The sequence below is a fragment of the Daktulosphaira vitifoliae genome, unplaced genomic scaffold (genome assembly GCF_025091365.1).
Source record: "Daktulosphaira vitifoliae isolate Bord-2020 unplaced genomic scaffold, ASM2509136v1 Scaffold_5, whole genome shotgun sequence".
NCBI lineage: Eukaryota > Metazoa > Arthropoda > Insecta > Hemiptera > Phylloxeridae > Daktulosphaira > Daktulosphaira vitifoliae.
In genome coordinates this window covers 14,333,824-14,349,960 of record NW_026099576.1, presented here as the reverse complement: position 1 = coordinate 14,349,960, position 16,137 = coordinate 14,333,824, and the positions used below count along the sequence as shown (strand labels likewise).

The following is a 16,137-nucleotide window of genomic DNA, read 5'->3' as shown; positions in this document are numbered from 1 at the left end:
TAAGAAATCAATACCTGATTTAGCTAATATCGATTATTGGTATCGGTTAAACACTATTAAATTTTCTTTAAGTTGGATTAATTTTCCATATGAACCGTTTTTAGTTTTAGAAAATAATAAAATATGAAATATAATGATTCGATAGGACAGTTGCGCTCCTATTTTCTAATTCAATATTTTTAAGGTAGTAATATTACCACTTTATAGGATTTCTAGCGTTTTTTAATTATTTATCTCAGATATATAATAATTTATTTTAATGAAGTGATACTAAATAATAGTTTATATTTGATTTATTCAAAAGTATTTTTATATATCACGCCCGTTCTTAAATGTGACCACGTTTAAAATAAATAAAAATTTAAAAAAATTGATAGTCAATACAGTATAACAGCGTATACATACTAAACAGTTAATACTGTTAACATTTGACAATCGCGTGTAAACGACATGGTCGCATGTTAGCCAGAGAATATGACCGACCTAAAATAAAGAAAAACTCATTGTGTCTCCCTTTTCACCCTTTAATAAGTGTGCCATGACATCAAACCCACTACGATCGTAGAGACTTATTGTTCTTATTGCGTGTATATTTAGGTGTTCATTTTATGTACAGATGCATTATTGTACTTGACTAGCATTCAGAGCGCGCTTAAACAAAAATAATTTCAGTGAACCGTTGTGTCACGAGCTAATCGGTTGTCTGCTTCACACGTGGACGGATTACAAGATATGACTACTATTAAAACTAGCCACGCTGCTTCAACGACGAATGGTAAACACATGCGGTCACATAGTTTGAAGAGTTTGCCAGAAGTTCAAGCGGTGGTTATTACGGATAAAAAGAAACAAAGCACTTATGCGACAGGCGATACACAAAACGTGCTCACAACAGCTAAAATTACTTCTACATGGAAACAGGTAGGTCACTATAAAAATAATCGACTACGACTCTTATAAAAATCATAATTATGGTTATTAATTCAAAAACTGTATAGTTTATTATATTAAATAATACATTACAGAGGATATACAGGGTGTTCAGTAAGTTAGGAAACAGTTAAATTGTTACAAACAATGAGTACAATAGAAATTCGTTTCCTTATTTACTGAACACTCTGTATAATTATATTAGAATATTTGTGGGAGTAGAATTCCCTCGATGCCAGTCTAAAAATTAATTTTTCATTATAACAATTACGTATTCTAAACCCTTTATTCTTTATTTTAGAGTGGACTACTAACCCATCGTACTTATTTAGGACAAATTGCCGATAAGTCCTCTTCAAAATTTACTATTTAGTTGTAATGATTTCATTCTCAATCGTAGTATATTTACTTAATTTTTATATTGGTGTAAAAGTAATAGATTAAATCATTGTTTTTTTAATAAGCATTTGTTTATTAAATATATACTAGTTATTGATATTTGTTGTATTATGTTTATTATTTACAAATAAAAAAATTTAATTTTTAATTTGTGTTTATGAATCAACATTTTAAGTACTCTTGGGTAAAATATATAGTGAACTTTTTTACATATAATATCAAATTAAGTACAAGATATTACTTTCATAAAATTACACAACTTCAATTTTAGTTAGGGTGCTCTTTAAATACTAATCCTCAAGTTTTAAGCATCATTAAATTATAAAGTAGTGTCATAATGTAGAATGTATTATCACAATGTTATATAGATCATTTATGATTAAACAGCCATCCTGGGAAATTTAATGAATGTTTCCCATTGAGTTGCTTATGGTTATGAATGTCTTGTAAAAATAGAAAAAATGTGTCGTTAAATGATTGAAACTATAGACCTGTTAACATAGAACTAGTTATTAGGTATAAAACCGTATGTTTATTTTAATAAAAAGTCATGTCTTATAAAAACATAATGTGGTCTGATCTTTGTACTTGTAATCAGGGAAACTAGTACAAGTACTATTAGCTAAGTGTAAAACTCTACCTACTAGTATTGAAAATGCAACCCATCCCTGTTTGCCTTGTAACTAGAGTGAATAAACATGACTCGTCGTTGTGTACTTATGTCGCTACACATTAAAGACGTTAGGTGCATTTATTTCGTACCTGTATTTTATATCATCATGTTACATAATTATTATTTTATACATATTATTCTATGTCGTCTCATGTGTGGAACAGCCTATTTTTTAGTAGAAAATTATGTAATTTGAAAAAAAATTATCTAATAATTATTAAACCCTTCAACCTGCTACATTGATGGATTGCAAAATATGTTGTGTTTATAAAATTTAATTAATTTAAAAAAGTCTGTGTTAATTAATTTTACTAAAGAAATAAAACAAAATGGGCGCTTAAATAACTTATTTGGTGTATCAAAAGTAATTATATAAATTGCTATATTAATTATAAATATATATAAATTATAAAATAGCTTGAATTTTGTAATAGCGTATGCACAAAATAAATATTACAGTGTTCACTAAATAAATATATATTATAAATTATTTTATTTTATTTTATCTTGTATACTTAAAAATTATATAATAGTGAATGTATAATTTAAATAATATAAATATTTATCAGAATTTAATTTGTTCCTATTAATTGATAATGAAGAAAAGTATGTAAATTGTTGTACATGATAATTTTCAGGCATGTCACATTAGTCACGCATAAGATAAGATTTTTCTGCTGATATGTTTGTTTTATAAACGACGTTTTTCAAGTAATATTTTGTCACTTGTGTTAATTTTTTAATTTAACTGGAAATAGAAAAAGTAGTTAAATGATCATTAAAAGCTTATAGTCTGAAATCTGATGTATACAATATTTTTAAAAACAAAGCTACGTTAATTGATATTTTGAGTTTAGCGCCGATACTACAGCTTCGGTGCTAAACAGTGCGAGTACTTATAATTTAGGCCAACAAGGGTGGATCTAGCATTTTTCTACGGTGAGCTAAGAAAAAAATTGTTCGTATTGGTACTTAATTGAGTTTTTTGACTTGACACGCATATTTTTATGGCTCATAATTGTTTTCCGATACTATCAATGGGTTTAAAAAGGATTACTGTATTCTTTCCCCCCCACTAAATCCGTCACTGTAAATAAAATTCTTCATAATCTAATAACTATTAAACATTTTAGGCTTGCGATCGCACTAGAGATCGAACAAAACAGTTATTACGAAGAACCATGTCATGGAAGAGTAATACTAATTCAATTCCGCAACCAGAAGTACAAATAACGGAGGATGAAGAATGTGTGAATTCTGCACTTGAAGTGTACATAAGAGGTAAATTACTTTCTTTGTTGTTTGCTTTGGAAATTTTATATTTTTATCACTGGCGGAATATAGGGGCTAGAGGAGCTCAAATCCCCAATATTTTAAGCTTTCTTAAATTTTGTGTTACTAACAAATTATGCGTTTTTGATTACTTAAAATTATTGTAAATATACAAGCTATCTCAAACCTAATTGACATCGCTTACAACTTTTGATACAATTATCATTTTGCCGAATTTTTTTTTAATATTTTCTTTTTAGACTATGTTAAAACTTATTGTTTACAGAGGGTAATCCTCCTAATCAATATTTTTACACTTTATTACAATAATTATAAAAGATTACTAATGATTATCACAGATTATCAACGATTATCAACGATTACTTCTTCTTTTTCTTCGGCTTTATTCCAACTACTTGAGGTCGATCACCCTTATCCTAAACTCTCACTTAACACGATCTCTCATATCATCTACCCACACATCAGCCGTCCTCACATCGCATTAAATAACATTTCTCCATCTCCTTTATGGTCTTCCTCTATCTCTTCTTTCTTCAATATTCATTTCTATAACTGTTCTTACAGCTTCCTCTCACTTCATAACATGACCAAACCATCTAAGTCTATTAGTCTTATACTATTATATACTTATAATACAATCCATTGAAGTCTCTTTAGTCTTATACTATATTGGCGTTACTCCTTTACTCCCTCTTATATGTCCGTTCCTTATCCTATCATCTTTTGTCACTCCACTCATCCATCTAAGTATTTAAATTTTTTCTACACTCATTCTCTAATCTACTTTCTTTTCAACCGCCCAACCCTTTGAACCATACATCATAGCTGGTTTCACTACAGTCTTATAAAACTTATCTTTCAGCCTCATTGAAATTCTCTAATCGCATAACACATCAGATGCTTCTCTCCACTTCACCCATCCGCACTTAATTCTGTGTCTTACATCCTCGTCAATACCACCGTTATTTTGTACAAATAATCCTAAATACTTAAAACTTTCCATCTCTTATCATTTATTTACTTATTGTCATTGATTACAGTTCACCTACCTCTTGTTCTTCTTTGTCAAACTTGTACTTTTTATACTCTGTCTACTTCTATTTATTTTTAATCCCTTTACATCAAGAGCTGATATTCAGATCCTAGTCTTTGATTAATTTCCTCCTTATTAACAATATATCGTCGGTGAACAACATGCTCCAAAGCACCTCTCCTTGTATTTCTTTATTTATTTCATCCATCACTATAGAAAATAAGAGTAAGGTCTTAAGGCAGAACCTTGGTGCAACTCTATTCTTACCCTAAAATCTTCTGTTACTCCGCCCACACTCTTTACCCTGGTATAAGTGTCATCATACATATCTTCTATTATATTAATTTACTTTTTGTTATTTTTTTTCTTATTAATATCCACTTTAAAACCTTTTTCGATACTCTATCATACGCTTTCTCCAAATCTATAAATACCATACACAGCTTTAATTTCTTTTCCCTATACTTTTTTTTTAGTTGTCTTACACAAAAATCTGGCTCCATCATTGACTTTCCAGGAAAAAAATCAAACTAGTCCTTTATTATTGACGTTTCTCTCTTATTCTTTTGTACTAGGAGTCGGTCACCCTTATCCTAAACTTCCACTTGACATGATCTCCCACATGATCTACACTCACGTCAGCCGTCCTTACATTGCATTCATTAACATCTCTCCATCCTTTTTTAAGTCTTCTTTTTTCAACATTCATTTTAAAAACTTTTAGCTTCGATGCGAAGCTGAGAAGGTATTAATTTTACTATGATGTGTTTTTTTTTTTTTTGTGTCTGTTACCACTTTTTCTCAGCTCTTACCGAACCGATTTTTTTCAACGATACGTTAAAAGATCACAAATCCTATCTAATCAAAGACATTACCCTCAAAAATTGAAAAAATTTACCTCGTTCCCCGTAAATGGGAGAAATCACCAAAAAAATTACAAATTTAAAAATCGCTAATTTTTTCAATTTTTTTTAATTAAAACTGCCATACCTTTTTCAAAAATGAACAAGTCAATATAATTTTTTTTTTTAATAGATGCTTTATGTCTGTACCTATCATTTGGTATATTTTTTTTTATAAATTTAACCCTTTACTAGCCCACAGGGGGGGATATAAAATGACAACTTTTACACAAAAAATTAATTTTTTCAACTTGATTTTTGAAAATGTTCCGGAAGGTCTTACACTTTTATATATATCTTAAATTAAAGCTAATGTAATATACTTTATAATGAAAAAAAAAATGTTCGGACTTTATTTTATCTTCACGGTGAAAATGGCTACCAAATGCTATTTTTGTGTCAAAATTTTCGATTTTGTATTTTACATTTTTAATTTTATTATGCTATAACTATTTGAAAAATGTATGAATCAATACAATTTTTTCATGAGAAGTAGTATTTATATACATCTTTCATTCGACATATTGTTTTTTAAATCGGACCATTTCCCTATATACGAGGGGGGTTTAAATCTAAAAAATGCATATAGAAAGTAGAACTTTTTCAACTTAACTTTTGAAAGTGTTCCGGAAAGTCTGACACTTTTATATATATCTTAAATTAAAGCTAATGTAATTTAATTTATTATGCAAAAAAAAAATTTCGGACTTTATTTTATCTTCACGGTGAAAATGGCTACCGAATGCTATTTTTCGATGAAAATTTTCGATTTTATTTATTACATTTTTAACTTTATAATGCTATGACATAATGAAAAGTGTATGGATCAACATTATTTTTTTATGAGAAATAATATTTTTTAATAATCCCTTTTTCATTCGACATACTTTATCTTAATTAGGATATTAATAATGAACTAGCAGATCATGTAGCTTTTGGAATAATCCACCAATTTTTTAAAATTAAACACTNGGAATATTCCAATTTTTTAAAATTAATCACTATCTAAAGATTTGCATCGAAGCGTTTTTTTTTTATAGTGATTTTAATCACTGTCAGATATCATTATACTTGATCCATCTATGCCACGTCACCACTGTGCCGCGACCCCCTGTGCTGGGTTTTTTATAATTTATATTGATAGTTACCAATATAAATTCTATAATATTTAATACAAGTATTATAATTAATTAATTACATTTTCAATTGTTTATTGAAAATGTTATTTCAAAATGAAATTTATTTTATAGATTTTCATAACAATTTTCTAAAAACGGAATTATAAGTAGATATTTAAGAGTACTAAAAATATGCATAAAGTTTTTTTTCAAATAATATAAGAAAATGTTTATAGTTTACCTTGTTTCATTTTTATCAAAATACATACAAATGTTTTTTTTTACAAAACATTAAAAATTAAATTTTTAAAAAATTTTCACATGAATTTTTTTTTTCTAAATAGAACGGTTTGTCGTGTGTATTTAAATTGTCAAAATATATTAATTTTACTAACATTTTAAAGTTTAAATAGTACTTCGGATGTTATTGACATATTTATATCAAGGTCAGAGGAAAAGTACGGGCGCGAAACGTTTAGTTATAAAAATAGCAGTACCTACTCTATCTCCTGTCATTACTTGATAATAATTTCCGAACAACTGGTCAAAAATTGTTACTGATCAGTCAATTTCTTAATTAGATTATTGTCTAATAAATAAGGTAGTTAATTATGTGTGTTTTTATTTGAAAAATTAAACTTGACACCCTTATAAGGAATGAACATAAAAAAACTTTATTTATTTATGATTGAAAAACTAAAAGAAACCGAATAAGACTATATAATATTGACTAGTTGGGGATTGCACTCCCGTCTCCTCATATAACAACCCTTGAAACACTAATTTTTAAGTCTAAATATAATTTAAAATAATTCTTTTGATAACTTTCTATATTTGTGTAAAATTATGGCAATAAGAAATAGTGATAATTATGGGTATGTTATATTTACATGTAATATTAATTTACCTTATCTAGTATATAATATTCAGGTGTGTTATCATAGGGAATATAAGTAATGTTAGTATATATTAACGTTGCTTATATATTAATCATTTTTTTAGAGGAAGGGCTGTTAATTTTTTTACAAATAAGTAGTTTCTAAAATTTTTTACGGCTTTTAAATGCAAATGCCTAATTTAAGATGAATTAACAATAAAATAAAGATAGAAGCTTAATAAAGGTTATTAAAAAAAAATTATTTTATCATTAACGACCTAATTAATAAAAAAAAAAAATAATATTACTAATTTTTTACTGTTTTTTTTTATTCTATTGTATATTATTATCAATCTATCAATCATGAAGTTTTATTTTATTTATATATTATGTCTTATGATGGTGTCAAATAAAATTTTTTTAATGGGAAAATAAATTATTAACTAGTTTATTAATAAGATAATGGTTTACTTAAGAAAATGACTATTTTAAATGACTAATAATAACTCTTGGATTAGTATTTTAGAACTTATTAACAATTTAAAATAATGACTGAAAGTGAGGAGTGGCTGCTACTATTATTATGTATTAAATATTTCTTGGTCTCACTCCTCCTCTGGTCTATGTATAAAATCATTAATAATTCTTGAAATACTTGAACGTGGTATGCCGCTCTCCCACAAAATTGAGGTGACTACTGAAATTTGTCATTAAGAACTTTAAGTAAAAAAATAGATTAACAAATATTATATTTATTATAAAATTATGAAAATGTTGACAATTTATTTTTTATTAGAACTTTGTGAAACATTTGAATATACTGGTTACAGCTACTTGGGTGAAACGTTGTTCAGGCAAAACCAATGAAAAAAAGACGGATTATCTAGTTGAATTGTCTTCTATACAGGAGGAAAAGTTTATACATTTCTTCAAATATTATTTAGATGGAGATTGTGATGGGTTTGTATTTGAACATGATTTTCATCAGTTGTTCGAGGTATATTTCTTTTAGAAACAAAATAAAATTATTTATAATTAATAGCAATAAATAAGTATAAATTTATATATAATAGACTATCATAAAAAATACAGCCGTATTAGGGATACTGCAGCAAGTTAACATAGATTACTTAATTATCAATAAACTTAAATTCGGCAAAATCTGAAAGTGCCACATTTTAATAATAAAAGAAAAAATTACACTCATTGACAAAGTGTAAATTTGAACCGCTTATTGGAAAACATATAAAATTACTAATGAAATCTTAATAATTTGAAAATAATATTAAAGAAATTCAGTATAATTATAGAAAATAAGATCACTTTTTTATTAATAAAATGTACATATCTATAGATAATAATAAATGATGATGGGCAAAAATATTATATAAACGTCAAAATTGGAATAATGTGCCGGCTTCTAGTTCGTACTTATGCCTCAACCGGACATAAGGCATTTCGAGCGGGTTGATCGGCGTGCAGTGGTCTCTGAACATCTTCTCGACCAACTCCAAAGAGAACGGTCCGCAATCATAACCGTTGCGTTGTTGCACAGCTTTTCGGTACCTTTAAGTCCACTGGGAAGAATATCCGAAGTTTTCGACCTCCTATTCGATTAGATATTGTCTCAATATCTAATCGATATGGTAAGGGCCATTGTAGGAGTTGAGACTGTCGAATAACGTGATCGTCTTTTCGGGTACATCGACTACAGTCATGATGTCACAATGGTTGTCGTTCACGTGCATCGGCACCAATAGAAGTTTTAACGAGTGTATATCGATTTTGACCCATCTTATCACGCCAGCGTATCCGCGTCGGGAAAGCGCCTCCATAAAATCGGTGATCAGGTAGTGCACTTTGCCTTGCGAACGCGGTGCAATCAGACTTAATTACGCGTTGATTGTGTTGCCGCTGTACCACGTCGTCGGACTGAAAAACGAATCTTACGAGGGCGGGTTCTTCTTTTTCTCGTTCAAATCTCGCGACGGCACGTCTACAAGCCAAATTATTTACTTTTTAATCCGATCGATTAGTTTTTCGCTTTTATAATTTATCTAATTTTAAATACTATTATATATTTTAATGCCGTTTATTTAAGTCTAGTTAATGGACTAGTCGTTTACCGCATAAGGAGGAACCATCAGTATCGCTCTCGGCCGAGTCTATGTCGATTGATTCAGTTGTTGTAATCGTGTTATTCGAACTGTGTACTCGAGGGAAAACGATGGTGTCTTGTCGAGCTACCAGACTTTCAAGACCAATCCGTTGGGCTTATCGATGTCGTCGTCAGTAGTGTGCTTCATTTTTTTGGTCGCATAGTAGTCGGTAGTCGTAGTGAGCTTTCGTTTTTTGGACATGCAAGAATATGGAGTGCCCTGCGAAAGCCTTTTGATTTTTGTAAACGTAAAGTCATAATCTGTAGTACTGTTTCGTTTGTTTTTTATCAGTCCGGGAGTCGATGGCTTTGATTTCATATTCATGTCAGTTTTAGCGATCTTTTCCGGTTTGGTAGCAATCTTATTCGCGTAAGATCCGTTTGGATTCACGGTTAGTAATTGACGCCGTAGGGCATTTTAGCAATATTGGTCGTTTCTGACCGATCGGTGGCCAATACGGTGTTTATATACATATCGTGATTTTCGTCTGCCGAAAATGATTCAATATACAACGGTAAAGGCTGTATGCAGAGAAATCGTACATTTTTTACGAGAATTTAAAAAAATTTTAATTGCTCTCCAAAACAAAAATCGCCGTGATTCGTTCAAAATTATTTACTCTAAGTGCATTTATTCGGTATCCAAGCAAATTCGCACAAAAGTAAATATAAATAATTACAGTATACAGTTTACACACTTTGTTTCACGATAAACACATCGCGTGGCCGTTGAAATTATCAGCTAGATGACTTAAATGATTTCTTTTGTTTTGTATAATCCTTTATTGCACGGGGTCTTTTGAGCTCCTTCCATTCAAGAAAAGTTAAATTAATTTAAAATCATGTTTTTCGAAGGAAAAATTATTATATTCGACTTTAAGTTAATCTGTGATATTTACATTTTATAAATTTGTAGATAAAACTAATATAAATAATGAGTAAGTTATTTTTTTACATTCGTATTTAATAGCCTATGCCTCTGCAGATTTAATAATTTTATATCTGAAATATTACTGATACGAAAGCAAAGATTGTAAAAAGTGGGTCAACAAGCTCCCGTTTCCCCTACTAAATTTTTTAAGTATTTTATCTTGCATTACAAATTTTTTTGCACCTGTTTTATAAATTAAATTAATAATTTTAATTTAAAAATAATAATAAATCACCTAAATCATATTATGTACATCAACGATAGCCACTTGATTTCAATTAAAATAATAATTATGTTAAGATAATTACTTCTGGTCATTGTTACATATATTTCTCGATTTATTAATTACTTTTTTAATTAATATTTATACCTTAAAAGGGCGTCCACTTTATTTTTAAAAATGGAAACGTACATATTTACCAAACTTATAAAATAAAAAATTGATCTAATTAAGACATTAACAATATTTGGACCACTACACCAAAAGTAATTAACAGTTTTAATATTTGTTTGGGAAAAGAGATATTCGGTCAAGAAATATCTAATTAAAACAATACTTGGCCCTCACCATCATTCTTTATTTTAAAATATTGGAAAAAAAGGACCAAAGGTCGTTATCAATTAGTATTTTTTCTTAATTAGATTTTATTTTTATAATATAAAATAGATTAATATGATAATTTTGTTTGCAAAAGTAATGATATTTCTTAACGGTTGGTTGGTGGCCAAACAGTATTCGTATACATATCGTAATTGTCTTACAGTGGTCAAAATTTGATGAAACGTATAATTATAGAAAAACTCTTGCATTTTTTAGCCATCTATTCCGCGCAATATCCGTTTGGATTCGTGGTTAGTAATTTGATGCCGTAGGGTACTATAGGCTATCAAAAAAATTATATCTAAAAATATCGCTAGTTACTTAAAAGACCACACGCTTTTCACAAGTAAGTTTTATTAAAAAAAATAATAAAATTATACACATATATTGATAATAATAAATCACATATATCATATTAGATATAAAATCTATACAAGTTCAAATTAGAAAGAAAAAATATTCACACAAGAAAACAAACATATATACAACGAAAATAATAAAAAAAAAAATTTGAAATAGGATTGCGAATGCAATTGTAACATTATAGAAATAACATATATTAAAAGTATATAAAATGACAACCACACAATATGTATAAAAAAAAATTACAATAATTAATGAATTTGTATGTACAAAAGAGGTACTATTATAAAGTTATAGTAGACAAATTGAAATAAATAAAAAAATAAAAAATGTATAATATTTCTAACGAAATCGAATAACATCGAATTCGATGTTCACACATTAGAAACTCAATGTTGCACATTGAAGAATATCGTAGAAAACGTGTTTCCAATGAAAAAAAAAACCATCTCCAGCGTGTACTTTGATTAAACACGACAGTGTAAATTGTAAGTACAGCGACTGGGGCGGAAAAATAGAGTTATAAAGTGAATATTACATATTTTCATGGGTATTGATGAGTTGATCGGTATTAGTCGAAATCGGTGTGTCGTATAAGATCGTGATTGGTAAACGTGAATCTTGATGATGGGCAAAAATATTATATAAACGTCAAAATTGGAATAATGTGCCGGCTTCTAGTTCGTACTTATGCCTCAACCGGACATAAGGCATTTCGAGCGGGTTGATCGGCGTGCAGTGGTCTCTGAACATCTTCTCGACCAACTCCAAAGAGAACGGTCCGCAATCATAACCGTTGCGTTGTTGCACAGCTTTTCGGTACCTTTAAGTCCACTGGGAAGAATATCCGAAGTTTTCGACCTCCTATTCGATTAGATATTGTCTCAATATCTAATCGATATGGTAAGGGCCATTGTAGGAGTTGAGACTGTCGAATAACGTGATCGTCTTTTCGGGTACATCGACTACAGTCATGATGTCACAATGGTTGTCGTTCACGTGCATCGGCACCAATAGAAGTTTTAACGAGTGTATATCGATTTTGACCCATCTTATCACGCCAGCGTATCCGCGTCGGGAAAGCGCCTCCATAAAATCGGTGATCAGGTAGATAGCCTTTTTTCTTATTATTTACTATTATAATTTAATTGATTAGTGTTTTATATTTAAGTATCAAATATTTAATAGTATCAGTTTTACTTTTCAGAAAAGTATTTGGTAATACTATTTATTACTATTCTATAATATTGAGATACTGTGATTACATTTTTAATAGACCTATTAAAATATATATTTATATAAATGTTTTATTTCTTTAATGTTTTATTAGGCCATTACATGGTATCCTCATAGTAGGAGGTTTCTTAATCGTTGATACTTAGGGGTACTGGTGGTTTGTCCGTTGTTGAGAGAGGGATGGCGACTCCAATTACTGAACTGGTCTTTCTTTCGGCATATGAAGCATCCGGTGACCGAGTTTCGAACCTTGACCAGGCGCGTCAAGCACTGCTGCGTTACCGACTCGACCACACCGTCTTTTTATATGATACAAATATAAATTATATAAATTAATAATTAATAAATATTTTTAATATAATGAGGTTTTTAGAAAAAAATATTTAAAATGTGTATACTAGTAAGAAAATATTAATTTTTTTCTGCTGTATATTTTGAAATAAAATTTTCTACTTATTTTCAGTATAGACTTAATTAAAAAAAAGTTATTAGTAATTATTAGTTTGAGCAGTTTGTAAATAAAATTATTTTATTATAGATGTTGTTTTTTTTCCCTGAAACATGAAATAATTTGAAAATTTATTTTTGATTGTACAGAAACTGAGGAGGTTCGCAGATTGGTCACCCCAGTGCCATGAATATATAATATCGAAACAAGTATTAGAAGAATTAGTTCGAGTATTTTTTCCTTGCAAAGAAGGCCAAAGTTAATAAATATTTAATTAATTATTGTAATTTTACATAAAAATCGTGAAATAAAATTTTATAACTCTATTATTCATATTGCAGATGTTGCATTTATTAGCTTATCAATGGACGATTGGTTAAAAACATGGCAACATTACTTAAACGGATGCTCAACTATATCAAATCTACCGTTGTGGCTCAAATATCTAATGAACATTTTGTTTAAATCGTTGGATTCGGGTAATTCTGTAGTGTTATAATTTTATAAACTTATATGAAAATTCAACATAAAGCCTTACCTGTGTTATTCTATCCCAATGTAGGTCACATCAATAGTTGTTAAGCAACACATAATTATCAAATATAATATACTAACAAAATTACCTCTCACCTCATTTGAAATGTACAACGTGAAGGGATTTTTTAATTTTACATTTGGGTATACGTATAGCCATAACGCTTTACATGTTAATCCGTTTGCATAATTCATATTAGAAAATAGGGTTTTGTAATCGTCTAGATTTAAACTATCAACATACATACAGTTACTTATAAATTAAATTTACTGAATTAGAAATGCAATGCTTTGGATTATAAATATCTTCTACTAATTATTAAATAATAATGAAATTTGAATTAAAACTCATTGGATACTGACGTATTTATTTAATGTTACTTTAAATTAATTAACTATCATGTTATTAAAAATTGTCTAAATCGATAAGTTACTATTTTTTTAAATTTATTTAGCATGATAAAAATAACTAAATTTGATTTTACCCATTTAAATTATATTTTATTTGCAGGAAATGGTGTAATTAAAAGAGAAAATTTACAAAGGTTTTACTGTACGTTTTTAGATTCAAATTGTGAAGAATCAAAAGAACCGATGATTGACAATGTTTATAAGTTTTTAACATCAGTGAGTACTGCAATAAATATTGACAAAAAAATTTGACAACATTTAATGTTATTTGATTATGAATAAAAAAGCTTCTATAGCCAAGTATAATTTTGTTTTTTAGATAGAATTAGGGCTAAAATAAAATTATCATATTTTATTGTTAAACTTTGTATACATAAAATAAAATAATAATCTCTTACAAAACAAGAAAAGTTATTACTTTCTCCAGGATTCTCTGTTTGGTTGTTGGGAAAATTACGACTGTTATTGTAGGAACATTTTTCGTAATGGGATGATTAAACCCCTAAACCTCACTCTTGTATAAGTCATTGAATATGATAGATATTAATATGTACAAACTGTATTTTCATTGAAATATCTAAAAAAGCATGTTATAATTAAAACATTTGTTTAATGATGGTAGGAAATATGGCAAAACATTAGCCCCTAGTGGCGAATTTTGAAATATATTTAAAAATTATTTTTTTATAAAAAAGTAATTCTTTTTTATAGACATGTCTCTGATAAAAGAAATATTTTTCATTATGTATGTATTCAAGTCATCTACACTTTAAACACTTGATATAATATTCATGTTTAATTTTTTCGTGTATTATAAACACGCTATTGATATTAATATCCTTTTAATTGTACTTTTATAGAATGGTGATTTTCTTTTGGACTATGAGGTATGGAGTCTATGCTTTGCTAACTGGTTACTGGGTACCAAACCTAATGGATCAGGACAATGGTTATTCGGCAGATGTGGCTTAACTTCTGATTTTTTCCCTATCGATTATTCAGCTATGAATTCAACGAAAGAAATGAGAGATACTTATTCCTTAAAAAGACGAAGTCATAGATATTCAGTAATTGTCTAAAAGTAAAGAAAACACAAAAATAATCAATACTATTCATGTTGTATAATTGTAAGTGTTGTTGCTATGATAACATTGAACACAACTTTGTTGAATAACTTAATAAATAAGTTATTAAATTTTAATGTCTTTTTATTTTCAAAAATAAGAATTAAATTTTGTACAATGTACTAATTGTTAATTACAAAAGTGAAATTATTCTCATTTATTCTATGTATAATATTGTTAATACTGCACACCTATATTTAGCTCAAAGGATTCTTCTGATGAATAAGAAAATTGATAAAAAAAAAAGGGTTACGCTCATCTTAAATATTAATTTTTATAAGTGGGGCGCTCAAAAGCTCTATTCTATCCCCATCCTATTCCAATTATATAGTTATACAAAAAAACATTTTGAGAAGAAAGAAAAATTTACCCCTTTCAATCATCATCCAGCGATATTCACTTTATTATAATAGTGCCTAAACAGCTCATAAGCTAATCGTTTAAATTTTGCAAATTTTGCAGATAGTACTTAAGCACTACCTGAAAAATTTTATGCGTACAACCTAAAAACTGATCCTCTGGTGCATTTGAATGACTTGTAGTACTGGAATCTTACCATTTACGATTGTTTATCTTCAGACTGTCGGTAACACTCGTTTTTGGTAAATTCAAACATTCTGTAGCAACCGTAAGCCTAATATAAATGCGTAGCATTGGCGAGTCACATACACTAATCGGTCCATTTCGCAAGAGTCCAAATTGTATAAATTATAATTAGAAATCCGACTTAAATATCCTAAAAAATGTCCTTAAAAACGTCTAAAATTGTCATATAAAAATACTGTAAAAAGATAAAAAATTCGCCATTACATAAAATGAATTTTGTGCTTGGAAAGTATGTCCTAAAATAATCATAAAAAATAAAATATGCAATGAAATTCGAACCCTAGTATAACCCTTAACTGTTGCACAAATACATATGTTTACAAAGTGTTCTATAATGTTATGAAAAATTAAATAACTTTTGATCTAGCAAATATTTTGTATTACTTTTTTTTTTAAATATCTTAGTTTTGGTATTAATTAAAAATAAATTTATTATTATTTGTCTTTAATAAATTATGTATTTATTCAAAATGTCAAAATGGACATTTTTGTAGCATTTT

The 16,137-nt window shown here is 28.4% G+C and overlaps 1 protein-coding gene across 1 annotated transcript; it reads left to right on the top strand.

The window, feature by feature from the left end:
* The first annotated feature begins 591 nt into the window (after window positions 1-591).
* Window positions 592-15,103, top strand: LOC126906657 (uncharacterized). Its single transcript, XM_050687357.1, has 7 exons — window positions 592-921; window positions 3,136-3,283; window positions 8,056-8,222; window positions 13,112-13,220; window positions 13,304-13,441; window positions 14,008-14,123; window positions 14,768-15,103. The coding sequence occupies exons 1-7, from the start codon at window positions 733-735 to the stop codon at window positions 14,984-14,986; spliced, it is 1,086 nt and encodes a 361-aa protein (XP_050543314.1). The 5' UTR covers window positions 592-732; the 3' UTR covers window positions 14,987-15,103.
* Window positions 15,104-16,137: the final 1,034 nt, after the last annotated feature.